The sequence below is a fragment of the Nicotiana attenuata genome, chromosome 1 (genome assembly GCF_001879085.1).
Source record: "Nicotiana attenuata strain UT chromosome 1, NIATTr2, whole genome shotgun sequence".
Taxonomy (NCBI): Eukaryota; Viridiplantae; Streptophyta; class Magnoliopsida; order Solanales; family Solanaceae; genus Nicotiana; species Nicotiana attenuata.
In genome coordinates this window covers 73,220,692-73,241,581 of record NC_031989.1, presented here as the reverse complement: position 1 = coordinate 73,241,581, position 20,890 = coordinate 73,220,692, and the positions used below count along the sequence as shown (strand labels likewise).

Genomic DNA, 20,890 nt, shown 5'->3' with positions numbered 1-20,890 from the left:
CAATTTCAGCCCCTTTTCTTTTCCTTTCCCTCTAAAATATCTTAAAAGAACAGAAAAGTAAAAAAGAAAATTCAGAAAACAGATCATTTTGTTCACGAAACACGAAGCAGCCAAATCAAACCAAACAAGAAACAGAAAACTAGAACTAGGGTTCCCAAATTCTCTCCCGGTATTTTCGATTTCCCTCTTTTTTCCCGTGAAAATCTTTTTAACTTTCCCGGGAATATTTGAGCTCCGTTTTCTCAGCTTCAGTTCCTTTTTCTTTTCCAATTCCAGGTTCCCTAATGTTACTCTCTCTTCTTTTTGGTTACGCTAATTTTTCTAACTCTGATTTGATTTGATTGTCAATCATTTTCTTTTTTACAGGATTTCGTATTTGAGGGAAAAGGGCAAACTCTTACACATATATATTTTCGAAGGGAGGGATTTTCGTGATATTTTTCATTGTACTAATTTATGGGATATGTCCTGATTTAGGGTTTAAAGTAGTTTTTATTGGTAGTCGATGGATTCTGCAAATACGACCCCGTCAACCAGTGAGGTCAAATGTTGTGAATGCGAGTGTAATTGTTCTATAACAAACGGGTCCTTTTCGGGGACTTGGATTCGGACAGTGAAGCGAAAATTGGACGAATATGATGAAATTGAGAAGAAATTTGTGATCCCGGGTCTGATTTTGCCTCAAACAGCTCGTATAAACATGGAGAACGAGTGTGTTGCTCTTAGGGAAATGGTTGGTAGCCAACAGGAGACAATTCAAGAACTGAGTGTCGAGTTGGAGGAAGAGAGGAATGCGGCTTCCTCAGCTGCTAACGAAGCCATGTCGATGATCTTGAGGTTGCAAAGGGAAAAAGCCGAGTCACAAATGGAGTTTAGGCAGTTCAAGATGTTCACGGAGGAGAAAATGGCGCATGATCAGCAGGAGATAATGGCGTTGGAGGATTTTTTGTATAAGAGGGAGGAGACGATCCAGTCGTTGACTTGTGAGGTGCAAATGTATAAGCATAGGATGTTGAGTTATGGGCTCTTGGAGTCTGAGGTTGAGTATGATGGTGAGATAGAGAAGGTTCATTATGGCCGAAATGATAGTGTCAGCGAGGGCATCGATGAGCGTTTTGAAATTTCTTTGTATGATTACCCTCCCTTGAAATGCACTATTAATGAGAACCAAGTGTACACAGAGGTGGATAATGAGGTTGTGGATGTTGAGAAATGTGCATTCGGAGAGACCCCACGATCATGTGATCAATTGCGAGATTTGGATCAGAGGATCAATCAGTTAGAATTGATGCCAAGTAGTCAGACTGATGGGGAAGTATTTAGTAACAATGTCCTTGAAAAAGCAATAGTCACTCAATTCCCTCCCGTGACAAATAAAGAAATAAGCTCTGATTTTATCTCAGGTTCTCCGAAGTTTGGTGGAAGTGTTGGAAAAGCAGAAAATTTGCAAACAGAGGAGTATGGGAACTTGAGGGAGGTGGACGAATCATCGGAAGTTGGAGGTGAAATGAACGACAGAGTGTATACAATTGACTCTATACATCAGGGTTCTGGTTATAATGGTACCTCAGAGCCCAAGGCTTCTGCAGGAATAGGTGATGGGCATACCCCAAGAGATTCGCTGAATCATACTGATTTTGGAGATCCCGAGGTCACGAAGCTGTACCTTAGGCTACAGGCCCTCGAGGCTGATCGGGAATCAATGAGGCAGGCTATCGTTTCTATGCGGACTGATAAAGCACAGCTGATATTGCTTAAAGAAATTGCTCAGCAGTTGTGCAAAGAAATGTCTCCAGCAAGGAGGACGCCTGGGAGGAAGACATCGGTAGTCACGAGCTTTTCATTCATTTCAATATTCAAGGTACCATGTTACTTGTGATTATACATTTTCTGTGCTCAATAAATTCATTTTCACATATCAAAGTATGTGTTGCATATGATATGTGTCCTATGTTAAAAGCATTGTTCTAGATGATTGCAAGCACAGTAGGAGCAACTGTTGTATCATGATACTTTGAAAAGTCTTTCCTGATCAGTTTTCTGGAATAAAACTGTAATATCTTATGCTAAGCTGAAAGGAGGCCATATCATTGCCCCAAAGGCTTTGCTCTAATGGTAAGAATGCAGTGTGTGATGTGTGGGTTAAGTGTGCATCACGTGTTCGAACACTTCTGTAGACAAAAGTCTGGTATCTAAGTGAAGGGTAGAGAAGCAAGGCCCATTATCCATCGAGTTCGTGCGTCACCGGCTTTCTCTGTTATTAAAAAAAGGAAAGGGGCCCATATCACTGATTACATCAGCAATTTCAATTCGAACTATAAATTGGTATACGTGTGGAAGATATTATTATTATTAAGGCGGCATATCTTTGATGCATATGATATCAGTAATGATGATTTCCTATCATGGTCTAAATAGGAAGGATACTGATTAGGTTCCTAGAAATGTTCTGGAGCTCCATTTTCCTGTATGCTGAGCCACTTTGCCAGACCTTACCTCTTCTTTTTTATCTTCCTTAATTTCCATTGCTTTGAACCACTACATCTCAGCTATTTAGGTTACAGTCCCATGTTAACAGATATTTTTACCATAAGTCTTCTTACCTCGCTTCATCTCAGTTTTACCAATTTTGTTTGTCTATTTCTTACATGATTAAAAAAAAGAAAAAGAAATGCCAAAATATTGTGCCTGAATATGATGTTAAGCATTTTTAATGTATAATAGCCTAATTTACTTATTATTATGACATGGTCTACCAGGCTAAAAATACCAATCGATAAATTGTTATTTATCATACTCCCTATGTTTCAGTTTACTTGACACTCTCATTTTAGTCTTTTCAAAAAAGAATGATACCTTTCTCTGTTTTGAAACTATTAAAAGTTAGCATTCTAAGTTTACCCTTAATAACATGACTTGTTTGGACCTACTTATATAGAAGATCATTCTGTCACTAGGATAGAGAAAATGAAAGGACATATGGAATTCTCACAAATCATTTAATTATTGATAGTAAGGACAATTTTTGATACTTTGCGTATATTTAGCTTGTGTCAAAAGTCCCTTTATTTCTTAAACTTTGTATCCAGTGAAACACCTTCACGTAAATGGGATGGAGGGAGTACTTTGTTTTAGGCATATTTTAGCGAATGTTCGCTCCTGTACTTCAATCAAGTACAGTAATCTTTTTCGGCTTACTGATGCTCTGACTATTCTCTGTGAGTATCTGTCTTGCCATTTAGCTGTTTCCTACTGGGTGAGGCTTCAGAAGAGTGCAAACTCTCACAAAATTTGGTTATTCACTTATTCTGCAGCTTATGTGTGTAATAGGATGAGCCTTTCTGAACATAGAATATAACCACTATGCCTCAATCCCAACCCAAGCTAGTTGTAGTCGACTATATGAATGGTTACTATCGATGTCACTCCCTTTAGGCCGTATTCGATATTGTGAGGGTTCATCATGAATAGATTAGTTTTATGTCGGCTTCAACCTACCGTAACTGTCCTCCTTTATCCGATCTTGGGGCCAAAAATGTGAGCAAACTCACAGTGCCATTTTTCCAAGAAATAGAATGATGAGATAAATATTTTTCTGCTGAGCATGAACTGGGGGAAAATCTAGAGTTGGGTTGATAATATTCCTTGCATTACTTCCATTTGTGGCATGAGCTGGTGGGATATATTTTGGCTTCATTTGGTTGGTTAGAATTAGTGCGACTCATAGTTAGTCTATTTAAGAACCCTTTGGTTTATTTATTTGGATAAACTTTTTAACTTTTTGGAAGAGATCGACCTCTAGATCTTATGTTTAAGTAAGATATTGAGCCTATCCAAGAAGAGCTCAGTGTGAACACAAATTTTGAGCGGAACTACTTACCCCCTCCGCTGCTAGGGTGCAGATGTATAATGTACTACTTCGATCCAGCAACTTGTTAGGAGTCTTCTATGAAATCTGCTGTCGAGATTACATTTGATCTCAATTTGAGATCACTGAGATAGATGCTTTATGACAGGCAACTCTTTTATCGAGCCTACTTGTTTGATCCATGTCGACTTGTATGTTTGACTCGCAGCTCGTCTCACTGGTTATTTTGGATGAGCATTGTATTTTAGTGATTTCTAAGGAGAGTAAAGGTATTGGGTCAGAAGATCATAGCTAATCTGTGTAAACTTTTGTACTCTATTTTTATTTCCGTGAACTTTGTTTATGCTTATCTTTCTTCTTTTTCTTTCTGTGCGGAATGGAGAAGGGTTTGAGAAGCTATTATTGCGCTTTGCTATTAAATTTTGCCACACCTTGCTCCGTACCCTCTAATTCCCCATGGTTTGTTTTTGGCTCTCCTGTGTCATGTGTCCTGCTATATAATTGCTGATATAGTTTCTGTTTTTTCCTGTTCAGTGGATAATATCCTTCATCTTGTGGAGAAGGAAAGCTCGTCGATCCAAGTGAGTTGATCATTAGAAAGCTAGTACTACTATTTTATCTTATTGCTCATATTGTACTCTTTTGAAAGCAAAATCTGTTTCTACTTTTGCCTGCTAGAAGTTCTAGTTTGAGCCCCTGGGTATGGAGTGGTAAGTACTCCTTCATCCTTAACCAGAGGTCTCGAGTTCGAGCCCCTGGGTATGGAGTCGCCTTTGTTAGGGAGCGCTTTACCCCCCAATGTGGGACTTCCCGGCGCGAATCCGGATTTAGTCGGGCCCCAATGTGGGTACCGGACACCGGATGGGAAACCAAAAAAAAAAAAAGTTCCAGTTTGAGCTAGATAATTGGCACTGAAATCATCATGTTGCTTGTTTAGGTACTTGTTTGGTTTGTCAGCCAACAATGCGGGCTTGCTAATGCTTTTAGACAAGGGACCTCGTGTTGGCCAATGGAGATGTCTTTCAAGTACGCAGGTGTAACACCAATCCCATTGGTCCACATCGACTTCCGAATCTCTTGTACTCATTGGCATGAATGCAGAATCGATTTTAGTCAAGATTAGTCGTTTTTGGATGTTCATTTTTCCTCGCCGTATATGCCTTGCTGCTGCTAATTCGTGCAAGTTCTTTTCACTTGATTGTTGGAATTGAATGCATCTTGCTGAACAGTCGGCACAATTATAGGTGTTCCTTAGCCATATGGCTTTTAGATCTCCTGGTCTGTTGGAATTTCACTTGAGGTAGTTTACTTCTGTATATTGTAGATTTGTGAATAATTTTTTTGTAGGGTCTCAATCAGAAATGAATGCTTTGTTTTGTGATTGGGACATAGTTGATTGATTAAATCGAATATGAGTGCAATTCTTCCATTTGTTTTCCTAATTGAAGCGTGTTTCTTTTCCTGAACAGTTAATCCTGTTACTGAAATTGTGGATAATTTTGGAAGAGAGAGTGAAGTACAACTTTCAATTTGGGAAACCCATTTGTGAGTTGTTCGTTTGTTACCTATTTTACCCCCAATTTGGAGGGGGAGGGGTCAAGTGAAATCCTTAATAGTCCATTAGGAGTCAAACCCAAAGAAACCTTCAAAATAAACCTTGCTATCTGAATCTGCCAAGAATCAGAGAATGGATAAAACAGGAATGGGAAACGGATAAAGTACTCCCTCCGGTCTCCTATTTACTCCGTCACTTTTGCTAAATATAATTGTTTCAAAATACTTTCATTATAGAAAATTAAGAAAATTTTAATTTATTTTTTCTGATTTTACCTTTACCACAATAAATATTCTAGAAAGAAGTAAAAAAAAATTGAGAGATCAAGGGTAAGGGCAGTTTAGTTAAATAATTGTTATTTTTAATGTTTTCGTAATGAATATGCAAAATGTTGAAGTGACAAGTAAATAGGATCAAAGGGAGTAATAAATGATTGACTTCTCCTCAAGGTATAGCCATTCCAGTGCAAAAGACATTCTGATTTCTGAAGTTGCTGTCGCTGTGATACTATTGGCTATGAACGGCTCAGACACAACTTATATAAGTCTATGATAGAGATTGGAAACCCAAAACCATTAACGTATATGTACAAGTTGTAGCGTTAATCCAAAAGAGCTTCACAATTTCTGAACATTCACTCAGTTGATAATTACATGAAAATATTCATGTTTTAGATTTCCGCATAATTAAGAGCAATAAAGGAAGGGAAAACACTTCCAGTGAATGGCTTCAACCCAAAATCACATTAAACTAGATATTTAGGAAAATATAGTACTGCAGCTACAATTAGCTACATGACAATAAGAAAAGTCAGCCTTTCATTGCGCTGGAACAACAAAAGATTGGTTCAAACCAGGCATTACAAGCTTATAACTCTGCAAACTCATAAAATAGAATGAGGAAAATGTACAATACGGACACATGATTCAGGAACTTATTCAAATGAAAAGATTCTCCATCCTTTCTTTGTACACTTGTCTACCCCTCAATCAACTAGGTGAGCCAAAGGAAATGAAAAGACTATTCAGTCCTTATGATTGTTGGACCTCTCAGGGTTAGAGGTCAGTGAAATGAAAAAGGGAGAGAGATGGAGGAACTAAGCAAAATCTGGGAAAAGGGGGAGGGGGAACTAAGCAAAGTTTGTAAGAGACAACGGCATAGTAAATCCCATCAACTGCAATGCACTACAGTACAGCAATCCCAATCACCAGAATCAACAGAGACAACTATGAACTTTTATGGCAATTGCATACATAAAGTTTGTAGTTGCATTAATCATCAGCCTTTTGCAAATTATGCGCTGCATTAGCTTTCAAGGCAGCTATACAGCAAGATTAGTTTAAAATAAAAATAAGGGATGAACCGTGCCCCTATTAATTTGACAAAATAAAGTTCACTCACAAACAATTACTGAACAACTTTACAAACAGAAAGATGTATTGCAGCAAAAACAGATGCCAGTTTATAATTTACCCAGAATATGTCACAACACAGGATGTCAAACAGGTGAAAGAAAAGCAGTATAGGAACCGCCAAAGTACTTCACGCCCTTTAAAAAGGCAGAATTTATCTGGGCACACAATTTGGTATTTGGGATACCAAAACAGAGGCTACCGTTATCCAAGGCTTCAGTTGCTGAAACTTGTGGATCAGAACATTTCCCGCTAACACTGAGACAAGTATTCAAGCCAACCGAAGTAGGTTCTGTGATAAAACTGCAAAGCCATAAAATACCACAGAGAAAAAAAGAAGAATCATAAGTAAATACATAAAATAAAACAGCATCAGTAAGATAAATTAAAACTTCTGAACAGAATACAAATACAAAAGTTGGATGGTCCAAGTACTTGGACACTACAGTAGACCTATCTTCATACTAGCAGGTTTGTTTTCATATTACTGAAGGATTTCTCCCAGTTGGATTTTGACATTGTAACATTTAAGTTTCAACGTTCTTTCAGTGGATCTTTGAAACCAAAATACCAAGTATGAAATGTTGACATTCAAGGTTTTTCATGTTCCAAAATATGAGTGTTGGTGAGTTCTCAATAACCCTCCAGTTCTGAGTATCTTCTCACTCGCACTATATTGAAGACACTAGACCAAATCCACGGCCCAAGTAAAATATTAGTCTGGAAGTTCTTGGAAATATGCAACATAAAGAAGCACTTTTTTTAATAAGGAATACAAAGCAGCACTTTCCGGTTTTAGTTTTTTGGCGTCTATCAACTTAGCAGAACACTTCCACCTATTTAGGGGCATCATCTACTGATAGTGTTTCACTTCTCTTAGAACATCTTACAAACTTACTTTAGGGGCATCATCTGCTGATAGCATTCACTTCTCTTGGGACATCTTACCACCCCAAGGAATATCCCCTTCCAACCAGTAAAAGAACATGTTTTAATACACTACATGCAACAGTATATTCTAGATAATCCATGTGAACAGTGTTTTGTAGACAGTATACCTAGCCTCAAAACATGTGCTGTTAGAGCTGAAAGCATCACATATAGCAGAGGTTACCCATGGGGCAAGGTATCGACCCTTAATTTCAACACTATAGCACATCCCAGATGATGGTTGCTGATTATGCTCACAAGGCACATTTGACTCCATTCCTTGAAAACCTACCTGATCAATTCTCCTGACCTCCTTGCATCTGACCTGCAGAGTAGGTATAGTGATATCTATTTGCATTCTGGATAACACTATAACCAGCTTATGACAGAACACATTGATAATGCAATAATAAGCTCAAGACTGAAGATATTTAGAGATTATTTTTTGCAGCGTAACAAGTAATAATCAGCTTAAGACTCGGTATATTGAGAAATTATCTTTTATAAAAAGACATTACTCTTATTAGTCAACAGTGGAAAGCAAGATCTTTTGGGACAGTAAGACAGCAGATGCAGATAATGCTTTGTGAACATCCCTCGAGCCTAGCCTCTCTATTAGTATAAAAAAAAACGTAGGTAGATAATAGCTTATGGCATATAAAAGACCTACATCACTAACAGTTTTTGTAAAAATGAAAGTGTATGTCGTGCATGTGTGCCTGTATCACAAAGTAAGAGCAAGTCTTTGCGTGTTTTATTCAGCAAATTTTTAGTTAAGCTCAACTGCCTCAAAGAGTAAAACAGATTTAAGGTCTCATCTATGAACGAACAGATCAAATTTAACAAACATTCAAATATCAAGCAGACTGTGACATGCCACCTTCAATTAACTATCTTATGTACAAAAAGCATAGATATAGTTCATCCATTTATTTAGTCAAAGCAAATAGTATCTGATATCTATATTCACAGTCAAACACTTAGACAAGTGATGCTTTGTTCTGCAGCAAGCATCTTTTCTTATGGTACTTGTATCCAATATAAATTGAAAAATAAGGAAACCAACAGAATAGGGCATCCTGGACATATTATGGGTGTATCTTACTGGAAATTGATATTGATACAATAAGCCCCACATCGGGAGAGATACTTAATGAAGTGCAGTAACTTATTTACTTTAAACCTCCACTATTAGAAAAATGTGCTGCTGTTATACTACCGGTCAGCAGGTGAAGCCCTCAAATTTTCTATAGCTGCATATCCCACAGTGGCAAATTCTGAACTCTAGAATAGAATGTATGCTCTATTTTTTTCCAAGTTCAAAATAAGATTTTTGAATTTCACAAACCCATTTATTATTACTAGTTTTAGGGGAGTGCCACGAATCTGATAGCTTATGTTTAAACACCTAACAGAGGAAGACAGCTTATGAAGCATAAAGCCACACTGAGGCAAGTACAGGCACAATCATTGGCATGATAAAAAAAATTCTTTTACAGTATTCCTGCATATCCCAGACCCCATTTATGGGACCAAACTGGGTTTGTTGTTGTTGTTGTACAGTATTCCTGTTGAATTAAGTGGCTACACATTATCTAAAAGCATAAGATAAAGAAGATAGATTTATCAACAATACAACAAATGATACGTGTGTTCATTTTAATATCTTAGGGAAAATGAAATTGTTAATATGGGAGTTACTACTAACAAAATTAAAATTTTAACAAAAGAGCATATTGGGATTGTTATCTTGCTTTTTTGATCGGTTAACCATATTGGGATTGTTATCCCACTGCACAAGCCCCTAAATGTTGAAATTATCCTTTGGATATAAGGTGAGAGACTCCAATCTGGGGTGAAGATTGGGAGGAAGAAAATGTTCATTGAAGGGCAAACCAAGAACACTGTTATATTGAGCCCTCAATTAAAGTCTTCATCACAATCAAGCAAACACACAACTGCAAATGTATATCCGGTTACAATCCATGTATTTGTTTACTACTCATACTATAATTGTCTTATAATCGTGTACTATCTCATCTCCATAAGAACGACCCCAAAGGTCATGGCTTGAACCCAACTATTCGGACAATCAAATTGAAGAAACAAGATTATGCAGAAGTCATAAACCAACCTCAGGGGCAGTGAATGCAGCATTCTCAAATGGGATAGGTGAATACAACACAGGGACGTCCACACCAGTTAGAGAAGTTAAGAAATATCTGAAAATTTGACAAAATGCTTATAGTTTAGAGAAGATCATATGCAATTGAATATCAAAACTGTGGCATAATATGATGGAAGGGAGGATATGGAATGAAGGCAACTAAACTTTTTTATCAACTACGAGCTTACCTATAGTTCAGTAGAAAGTCATATAAAGAATGAACATTCTTATTTCCAGTGAATGCCAGCAGAGATTGGGGCCTATTATCCACATCAGACATTGCACCCCGCCGCCTAGTCTGCATAAAACATTAAATTCACCAGTTGGGAAAAAAATTATTATAAACCAACAAATAAATAAGGATGTCCCCTCTACAACTTAAGCTTTTAAATCAGGTTATTCACACACTTCAACATATAAAGCAAGGAAAGGTCCTTAGTTCAGCCTACCATCACCTATAAATGAAATATTTCCATGTGTGTGGCCCAAGGAAAAAAAAAATCAAAAAATATTTGGGTGAGGCGGGGGGACAATGTTGTGAACTATAAAAGTGTCTCGTCTCTGGCAGTTTAAGCTGTTAAAGGAAGCAGTTGACATACTTCAACAACAAAAAAGTTTTTCATGGTAAAAGGGGAAACTGACTAATCCACTATTGAATACACCGTGACAGTTCTTCTAGCAAACAGTAAAGTAATTTTATACATCACTATAATTACTCCAAAATTTCCACATTGAAAAAGCTAAGCTCATTAATGCAAAGAAAACTAAGACATAACATGAAAAAAATACTCAATACTTTGGACAATTGAAGGGAAGCCTTCGAGCAACAATCAAGTTGTCTGTGTGGCCTATAGATCACGGGTTCAAGCCGTGGAATCAGCCACTGATGCGTGCATCAGAGTAGGCTACCTACATCACACCCCCTTGGGGTGCGGCCTTCCTTGGACCCTGCGTGAACGATACTTTGTGCACTGGGCTGCCCTTTTTAATACTTTGGACAATTTTCCCTTTCTTAAAACTAGGCATTGACAAGTCAGTCAAAGAAACTGACATCATTAATACAAAGATTTGTAAGCAAATCTCTCCCGGATTTATTTTTCCACGTGAGTATCAACTACATGACAAATTTACCTGGCCCGGATTTTGTTTCTCAATCTCTGAAAGCTCAAGCAGCTCTTCTGTACTAAGTTCCTCCAATTTTGAGCGGCAAAGCGGCATAGAAAAAGAAACATCCTACCACCACAAAAGATTGCAACACATAATCAGCTTAACAAATTACATATGCAACAAAATGCATAATCACACAGTTAAAATGCATGTCCATTCAGCACTTTAGCATCACCACTTGAGTGATATTAGAAAACCATCACCTGTTCAACATAAAGAAGCCAAATAGCATATACACGAGATAATGAAACCAGGAGTCAAATCCTAATCATCTTTTTTTACTGTTATAGCTGAAAGTGTTTCCGAATCATCCTTCTTTTTTATGCAAGTATATGGAAGTTCAATGTCGCACTTTTGTAAAACAGGTACCTTCTAAAAATACAACTCATATCATTAATTTTTTGTGGCTTTTGGCTTTTTGGCGCAACATTCAAGATGAAGAGAGTTCATAAACTCTCTACAGGAGTAGACTTTCTTTTTTTGTAGTCACAATCCCTTCTTTTTCTTTTTCTATGGGGTGTCTTAGATCTTGTAACTCACAAGCACTCTCTTTGAGCTTGGCCAGTTTCAAAAAACAGTTGAAGTTGTGCCCTGGACTTGTATGTCGAATAATTTATTTTCCAACTTCAATTTCAAATAGTTTTGCCCAACTTTATTTGCTTGACTCAAATGGCTGTGGAAAGCCAAAGAGTCCATCTTTGTATTCACTCCACTGATCAGTTATTCTATCTTGCTCCTAAAGACTTGGCACCAACTTTTGTCACTTGTTATACCGTAGTAATGTACTGAGCTAGAATGTCAGCTTGGTTTTAGAAAAGGAAAAAAAAAATTATTTCCTATCTTTTTAACAAATTTTCAACAGATAGAGGTTACGTGATGCAATATTTACACACCATGCATTCACTTCTCACTTAAAGTCCTGGGGCTATATTGTCTTTAACACCTTTTGCTTTACGGCTCCTATTTATGGACTAACATATGGAACTTCTCCACTAAAGCACGTACCAAGTTTCATAACTTGTGTAATGTTATCTGGCAATTTAAGATGCTATTCAAATCCAAACTAACATTACTTGCAAATCATTACATCATTAAAACTAATCTAGTTGTTCGGGAGCTTAAATTACAGAGGTTAGACCTAATCAAGTATATGAAACTTTAGTGACTCATTAGAACATCCCCGAGCTGCTCCAGGATCAACTTTTACAATCACAAACTAAAAGCATTGTATCAGCACTTTGCAGGAGGGTAACAGCAGAAACCAAATAGGCCAAAACGAGCTGGATAACAAATGAACTATGCTTGAAGAATACCATGAAGAAATAAGCAAAATAAGAAGTACCATCAAGTCATCATCTTACATGTTCTTTGAGTGATAACCTCAAACCCCGGGTTGACTGAGATATATATGCATTGCAAACACAGTTTTCCTCAGAATAAGAACTGGTGAACATGACCACAAATTGAGCAGTGCAGACTGCAAAGTTAAAAACAGAGAGAGAACATGAATACATAGAATTCAAATCACTACAATGAAGCAGAAAAAAGTTATTCCCACTATCTCATTTTATATGACTGAAGTCATTCATTTTGGAACAGGCTAATAAGGAAAGAGTGCAATATAAAATGGAACAAAGGGAATGACTTTTAAGCTGCCAATAAACTGTATCCACAAACAATTGCATCTTTATTTAGTTTTACAGAATTATTACAACAGAAAATTAAAATCAGATTGGTTTATATTTTATGTTAATTAGATTCTATATCACCTCATCCAAAGAGATCTAATCTAATTCAGGTGTTACCCTTTCTGGACTTTGGGAGCAAAGAAGGGTAGTCAGGCAAATAAGTAGAATCATGGAAGAAGCAACGGGCGAGTAGCAATGGCTGTCATTTACATCACCATTGGATAGTTCTTCAATGGACATGGCAATGCGAACTTCTGTATGTGTTCTTAAATTGTTTCAGAGTAGAGCTGTTAAAGGCAAGTATGTATAAGCCAAGAAGCTGAACACCAGACCTTTAGACCTAGGAGTTAACTAACATCACAAGTACCAAAAACCAATAAAGTTAAACAATGATCATTAACACATAATAATGGAAAATACATCTGAAAAAGGAGGAAAAAATAGATAGTAGAACCATGGCTTCCGTGTAAAACAGAACCTGCCGTAATCACTACAAATAGTTTCTCTATCATTACAAGCAACATAACTAGGCTGAAAATAGGTACATGTCTATGTGTTAAAAACTCCTTGTAGACCAATATCAGAGACTCTACCTCTACTGGTAAGACCCAATTGCCTAACCAAGTAATAATATCATAAAGAATTCATATATTGCATTTCTCTTTTTTTCTAAGTTGCAGATGTCCATCCTATATCACCACTATTTATAAGTGTGAAGTCTCATGAAATGCAAAGAGAATAAAAAGTAAAAACTGTATGTCAGGTATAAGTGGCACATGAAGGTGGTAACTAAAATGATACTTACCGTAGAAGATGCTGCAAACATTCTTCCGAAGCATGTAATATAAACTTCGAAAAGAATCCTGCCATGCTAGCTGCCTTTCGCTTAAAAAGTTCAGTTGCCCTAGGATTAAAAGTAAAACTTCTACAGTCAGGAGGAAAGATAGCAAGCAAAAGGTAGGACTATACAGAAGAATCCAGCAAATACCTCCCGTTGAAGCAGACAATGTTAAAGTTGATATAACTGAAGGCGGTAGAGGAGACTGCGGATACATCCAGGAATGCAATGACCAATGATTAACTGCTTGGGATACAGAATTCATTTCAGGAAAGCAGGTCATCTTTTGACTCGTGGAACAATTCAAGGATGTAAACCTTGCCACCACATTGCTGGTGCAACAATTGATCAATCTATGAAACCTACAGATTATACGAGACACAATTAACCTTAAAAACACAACACCGAGGAACACGATTCAAAGTAATAAGACATGCAGCAACACTTGTCTTTTTTTTTTTTTTTTTTAGGGGGGGGGGGGGGGTAGGGGGGGGACACTGTTCATGGCATGGTCACTTGGTCAGAGAAAATGTTATGTACATCTCTCACTTGTTAAATGGTTATGCCACTAGTTAAGTGACATGCCATCAAGTATTACTTTAGCATGTGATAACTTAAGAGAACTTGTAACTCTCAGGAAAGAAATTGTATACATCAGATACTGCATTATAAACCTAAAACACTTGGAGCAATATCATAAACAAGCTCTGTAACTCCAGATCCAAACAGGACTGCAGGTATTTCAAAACATCTTGCCTTGTTGGTGGTAAAATAAACTTCCAGAGACGCACAAATTCTTTCAGGCTAAAACCAATAGAAAACAGATTCCTTATAAGTTGTAACAGGAGCTCAACATTTCATGAGTTCAACTAAGGAATGCAATGCATATGGACAGTTTTTCCAACAAATAAATGTAGACATGCGTCTATATTAAAATGACTCATTATATAACAAAATCAATCATGTCATCACTCACCAGTTGATGGAAGATGCAGACACAACTCGTATATTAGTTTTCATCGTCAGATCCAACGGGGTCATCTTACATGGGACATGGAGTTCTGAGGAGAAATTTTTTGATCTTGAACCACCATCTGGTTCAGAGGATTCAGCAATTTTAGCAGAAGCAACTTGATGCTCATGGGTAGCCAGTCCTCTTAAGGCTTTATCCTATCAATAGAAGATAAAAGGTTAATCTTAGCTTTATCCAAGTATAAAGAGCTGTGAAAAAAAAAAGTATATAGAGCAATTAAAGAGGATAGATGCTGGCAATAGTAAGTACCATATCGATAGTAGACAAGCCATGTGCATCTACACCACCCAGTGACAGCTCAGTGACGCTGCGGAAGGTATTTTCATTGCACCTTTGACTTGTGCTACAAGTTTTGGTTGCACAATCTTTTCCACTTACAGTTGAAGCAAGAAAGGATTCTGGGCTTTTAATGACAATATATGAAAAAATCATTAAATGAGCAGAAAGAAGATACAACATACAATACATTCCTACAAATTTTTGATACTATTCTACATAATTACCATTTCAATTGCTGTTGATTCTCAGCAGGAAATGCTGAAGGCACAGAAGATTTTTTAATACTACCACTTTGCTCTGCTGGAAAACTTTCCTGCCAGGGAGAAGAAATAAAGATACTTAATTAGTGAGGGAAAACACAAAAAGAAGTCAGTCGAAGCATTTGCTGAATTACATGGATTCCAAATAAAAGTACTGCGACAATAAGTAAACTAACCTTGACATTTTCTTTCCTCGAAATCAAATTTAGCCTGATGCTGTTTTTTCTGACAGGAAATAGCTCATCCACACGAGTATCAATATATTTTGGGTTCTTCGATACATCAGATCTCTTGGGCCCCGGGAAAACACCATTGCTTTCAAACAAGTGGATGGACTTTGTTAGTTGCACTTAAAAAGTTATAAGAGAAATGGAAACAAAAATTACCTCAAAGAGCCACCAATTGGGGCTGATGATTCATCCACAAGTTGCATAGTATTCTTTCTCTTCAATTGCTCTCCCTATCATATTCAGTGTGTCAAAAGCAAAAGTGAAGAAAAGCGCCAAGGTTTACTAGATCTACAAAGATGCAATTTAAATTTTCCAAGTCACATTTCATGACTATCCATACTAACTTTCTTATATTATTCTTAATCACCAACATATTCATTTATATCGCTTCCTTAACAAATAAAATTCACTTGGCAATTATATTTACTGCCTAGTGTGCACTCTTCAAGACAAAGCCTACGGGCGATGAGGCACACGCCTTAACGTCCTCGTGCCCGCACCAATGTGCCGTATAAGCAAAGCCACCAAGGGCCTATGCTGCATGCTTCAGAGCTAAGCATGCCCCCAGCGAGCTTTTACTACAATAGTCATTCACGTATGTTGAAAGCCAATACGCACCTCCATATATACCATTTGTATTAACAAATAAAAGTACTTTAAAAGGCAATACATGTGAAAATCACACACCATCTTCACATGACTAACATAAATATCGCATGTATGTCTGCAAGATCAGACGGGAAATGATAACAAGACATGAGCTAAGGCACGTTCTTTTGCATATAGCACTACAAGATTATTCAGTGAGCATCTCAATTGATCATACCACGAGAAGAGAAAGTTAGTCATGCTTTGAAAGTAGAACCTACTTGATGTAAAGAATACAACCACCCCAAAGCAATTACTCAACTTTCATTGCACTCCAGTTAGGCTTAAAATTGGAAGGAAAAGGTAACCATTTATCAATAGTTTGAATGCACATCAAATTAAAGTAATGTTAAATCATTTAAGCGACCATTTATATTTTCCTTTTCTTTGATTTGCTAGCTAAACTTAAATGTTTACACTCTTTGATCGACTTTCTGAAAACAATTCTAGAAATAATACGCAACTCTAACTTCTTCATCCTCCCTCAGCTGACACATGTACACAAACCAGAAGATATTCCCCATCAAATTGTGCTGCCGAACCATTTTCTCTTACCACCCCTCTATTCTTTTATCCCTCCCTGGACACACATAAACAATCTCAGATGACATGCACAATCCCTGTTACAGCTGCACCAATAAGTCAAATGCAGGCAGCCTTATTCTTCATTGTAATGGCTGGAGATGAACCCATCTCTTTCCAGAAACTTCTCCTCACAAAATATATGATCTAAACAGAGATATCGATGTTTGCAGGATTGCTTTTGAAAGCAAGTACAGATTGGAAAAGTAACATTCATTCAACTACTTCTCCAAATATCCTTCAATTGCGGTGCATCAGGCCTCAGGTATTGTCGGTGCTCACAGCTACAAGGGTGTGGTGTGTTTGGTGGTTGTAGAGAAAGATGCTCATGGATGCCCATAGTGAGAGATTTGTTCTACTTACAAAATTCAAAAAAAATAAAAAAATAATATATATATATATATATATATATATATATATATATATATATAGAGAGAGAGAGAGAGAGAGTTTTTTGTCAAAATTTAATTGTAAATTAACCAATACGTTTAATTGCAACTATATTGTAAGAGTTTCTTTCAAAATAAAAGCAATGCGCCCTATGCACTGATATGGATAGTGCAATGGAAGAATGAAATAATGTTTAGAGTTTAACTTTTGTGCACTTACATGGATAATGTAAAACTGTTTTACACAATTAGGTTATGATCCCTACAACATGTGACTATCCACAATAAGTCTAGTCTGGTAGCTTGAAAATAAAATAAATAACTTGCTATAATAGGTAGGTTAAAGTGCAGAGTACAGAGTATAATGTAGAGAAGTTTTTATATTGTAAGTGAATATAAGTTAAAATCTTGGTATTAATACAGGTAAAGAGGTTACTAACCACTCCATCTTCCATTTTATGTGATTAGTTTAACTAGGCACAGAGTTAGACATACTTTTGAAACTTGTGAACTAAAACAAGGCATAAATGTTTGTGTGGCTAACTAATCTCATTAAAGGTAAAATGAAAATTTTAAAGTTAAATTATTTCTAAATACATAAAGATAATCATCTCATACAAGGCCCAATTGATGGACAAGTGAGTGAGGTTTTACATACTAGGCCTAACTAACAAATGCTCTCTTCACCCACAAAGTAATCACATAATCTCCCATTCTTATGTTCATCTCATTTAAATTACATGTATAGCCATAAAGAATTCTACTTTCATATTTAAAAAGCTGATTAAAAATAAATCGGGAAAAGAGGTACTCACGCGTAACTCAGATGGAGTTTTTCGTTTCACTGTGGTGGTAGTGACCTTAGAACCACCACCCCCACCAAACTTAAGTGCATTTGATGGATGTACGGGACCCCCAGCAGCAACCTTCGCCATCTTCTCTAACTTTAACTAAAATAGCTTCTTCAGATATCACACATCAAAAAGAAAAACACAGAAATCAGATACCAAAATATGGTCAACAAATATTATAATCAGTAAAATCACATAAGTGATGTTAACATATCGTAATATACATATTTTATAAGCTTTTTATTGGAATTCATTGGATTTAGGGCAGTGAAACAATAGCGATTTACCTAAGATTTAATCAAAACCTAAGAATCATACAAGTTCCGAATCATTAGTGATTGCCCTAAATCCAAAAGGGTGAATCTGCGGCTTCGGAGAGAGGCTGAGCCACGTAGAAGTTGATGTTTCCGGTGGGGTAGGGGGGTGAGTTTTGGGGAAGAGGAGAAGTGAAGTGGGAAAATAAAAAGGGGGGAGAGGGGAATTTTGGGGGATTTGAACGATTTCAATTTCCCTCGCAACTGTTCGGGCTGACGGCAGCGGGCCGGGTATGGGGCGATAATTTCAGTTAAACTGCCCGCTCCATGTTATTTTTCTAGCCATTCCTTGCACGAATATATATATTAAATACGGAGAAGGGTCAAATATATCCTCTACTTTTGTTTATTGTTCAATTCTATCCTCCTTTTTATTTTTTGTTCACATATACCCCTGCCGTTCAACAAAGTTCTATATTTACTCCTATTTTAACGGATATAACATGTGGGTCATCTGAATAAAAAAACCAACCCAACCGGACTATAACCTATGACCTGCCCGACTGAAAGACCAAATTTTTTCTTCTTTTTTTTCCCTTTTACCTGCTTAACAGAATATCTCTATGAATCCGAAGATAAAGAACCAGAACTCTCTGTTTCACCAGGCCTCTTATCGGAAGGTTTCCTCTTCCACAACTATTTCCTCTTTTCCATCTCAATATCCAATATTAATCTCCTAAAACCTCATAGCACAATCTCCGCCTGCATATAATTGACACCATCAACAAATTACATCACAAAGAGCCATTAGTCCAACAGACACCATTTGAAAATGACCCACATAACCTCTGATTTAAGAGGAATACTCTTATTCACATTAATCTCCACCCTAAGTTCAAAGAAACAACTAACGTGTCTATGTCTAAAAATCCAAAAAAAAAAAAAAAACCACACCCTATCCAAAAATTATCACTAGCAGACGATAGTTACAATCCTTGCAATAGAAAAATGACAAAAAAAAATTCTTGACAAGTTATTGTAGGCTTTTCGTTGTAACAGGCAGTCTAGAAGATTCCTGAGCAAGCTTCTCGAAGATATGATTATACCCGTATCAGGATCAACCTGTTTAAGCACCTTGAAAATGTAGATCTTGTTAGTCCAATTGACTTCTTTGCCCTCTTCTTCTTCTTGTCTCCTATGGCAGCACCGTCCTTGGGGAGTTTTTTCTTCCGGTCTTTGATTTCATGGCATGTGGTTTCAGTTATTGAAGTGGCTTGAAGACAGTGAGAGGTTTGAAGGTGCAGGGGGTGGTTGAGGGGCAGGAGGGGGTCTATTAGGACACGGGTCGGGTGTGTCATGGGTTTTAGTTCGGTTGGGTCTTTTTTGTTGTTGGGATGGTTCTTTTATTCAGACGATGCCACGTGTCATGTCCGTTAAAATAGGGGTAAATATAAAATCCGGACAATAGCCAAAAATATCCCTCTACTATTAGAAAATGATTAAATATACCCTATGTTATACTATTCGTCTATCATTAATCCCGACGTTATAATATTGGTAACAAAATACCCTTCCGCCGTTAAAGCCTTCCACCATGGCAACATCATCCTACATGGCCTGACAATTACACTGAGGTGGACGCCATGTGGCACCCCAATCCCATTTTACTCCGTCCTCTACTTCTCTATTGAATCGTGACCGATTCCATTTTTCTTCTCACCGTTTGCACAAAGGCCCCCATGATTGAATTCCTTCTTGAAATACATCATACAAGATGAAATTTTCTATCAAGACTATATCAGATTTCATATTTGCAACTTCGCGCTTTTGCAACCACCATTTCTTACTCTTTGCTACCAGAATTTGTAATGTCTTTTGGCTGCAAAATTCTGTATGTCTTTTGCAAAATCAAAGATGTTTTTGTTCAAATTATTATTATTTGACAAAATTAAGACCCAAAGAACTACCATCTTTTTCCTTTTGAAGATGCATTCGATCTGTTTTGCAAAGGGGTATTGCATTTTGGATCATGTCTTGGGTTATTGTAAGCAAGCTTGGAAAATCGAGACAAATGTCAATTTCTTGACATACGAGGACATTAAGAAAGACCCCATTGTCTGTATTACCAAATTGGCGAAGTTCATGGATAAGCCTTTTTCTTTAGAGAAGTAAACATTTCAGTCAACGATTTGCTTTTTAGAATCAGCATTTATTGAGGAAAGGCAAAGTTGGAGATTGGAAAAACCACCTAACATGATATAGCTTAAAAATTGGATGAAATCACTAGGCAGAGACTTGCTAGGATTAGTTTGATTAAAATATTGCATGTTGATACAATAATTAAGGGATAAATCACCAGTATCAAAATGACAATTTTAGTTACTCAAAAGTCATATTGATAAGCCTTGTTTCAGTTTCCTTGTCATAGTTAAACAATTGAGACAAAATCACACAGTTCGTTGCCAATTTCGGGTCACGGTGAAGATGAAAACATTGGTGATAAAGATAATTTTTTGTGAGATATGATAAAGAAATTTGCAACAATGAAAGATAAAAAAATGGGTTATTAATGGTGGTAAAATGGACGGGGAATAGTTTGTGTTCAAGGTATTTGTCAATGGAGGTGGTGAATGCAAAACAAAGAAGAAGGTAGAAAACGAGGCTGGGGTGAGGTGGCTTGACACATGGCATCCACTTCAGCATAATTGTCAGGCCACGTAGGATGATGTTGCCATGGTG

At 37.0% G+C, this 20,890-nt stretch overlaps 2 protein-coding genes across 4 annotated transcripts; one reads left to right on the top strand and one right to left on the bottom strand.

The window, feature by feature from the left end:
- On the top strand, positions 1–5,334 carry LOC109228727 (myosin-binding protein 7-like). The gene is made up of 4 exons (XM_019393912.1): positions 1–276; positions 367–1,861; positions 4,403–4,449; positions 4,806–5,334. The coding sequence occupies exons 2-4, from the start codon at positions 506–508 to the stop codon at positions 4,906–4,908; spliced, it is 1,506 nt and encodes a 501-aa protein (XP_019249457.1). The 5' UTR covers positions 1–276; positions 367–505; the 3' UTR covers positions 4,909–5,334.
- Positions 6,669–18,422, bottom strand: LOC109228708 (protein downstream neighbor of Son-like). 3 transcript variants are annotated; one of them, XM_019393883.1, is made up of 15 exons: positions 18,185–18,422; positions 17,862–18,008; positions 15,584–15,657; positions 15,374–15,512; positions 15,162–15,250; positions 14,908–15,061; positions 14,602–14,795; positions 13,776–13,987; positions 13,593–13,691; positions 12,461–12,576; positions 11,064–11,165; positions 10,121–10,230; positions 9,900–9,987; positions 7,894–8,090; positions 6,669–7,138 (listed from the first exon to the last, which is right to left on the bottom strand). In XM_019393883.1, exons 2-15 carry the CDS (start codon positions 17,979–17,981, stop codon positions 6,922–6,924), a joined length of 1,911 nt encoding a protein of 636 aa, XP_019249428.1. In that variant the 5' UTR covers positions 17,982–18,008; positions 18,185–18,422; the 3' UTR covers positions 6,669–6,921. The 3 variants fall into 3 exon arrangements, with proteins under 3 accessions (XP_019249428.1, XP_019249445.1, XP_019249437.1); XM_019393900.1 differs by having other exon boundaries at positions 14,908–15,031; XM_019393892.1 differs by having other exon boundaries at positions 17,862–18,005.

Bases quoted from the DNA above. Each gene is read 5' to 3' on its own strand.
- LOC109228708 (XM_019393883.1), bottom strand. From the start codon at position 17,981: ATGGCGAAGGTTGCTGCTGGGGGTCCCGTACATCCATCAAATGCACTT. The intron at 13,692-13,775 runs GTATTTGCTGGA...TTTTAATCCTAG, and splicing joins ATTGTCTGCTTCAACGGGAG to GGCAACTGAACTTTTTAAGC. The intron at 8,091-9,899 runs GTTGGTTTATGA...CCTACTCTGCAG, and splicing joins CTGCATTCACTGCCCCTGAG to GTCAGATGCAAGGAGGTCAG.
- LOC109228727 (XM_019393912.1), top strand. From the start codon at position 506: ATGGATTCTGCAAATACGACCCCGTCAACCAGTGAGGTCAAATGTTGT. The intron at 1,862-4,402 runs GTACCATGTTAC...TTTCCTGTTCAG, and splicing joins CATTCATTTCAATATTCAAG to TGGATAATATCCTTCATCTT. The intron at 4,450-4,805 runs GTGAGTTGATCA...TTGCTTGTTTAG, and splicing joins AGGAAAGCTCGTCGATCCAA to GTACTTGTTTGGTTTGTCAG.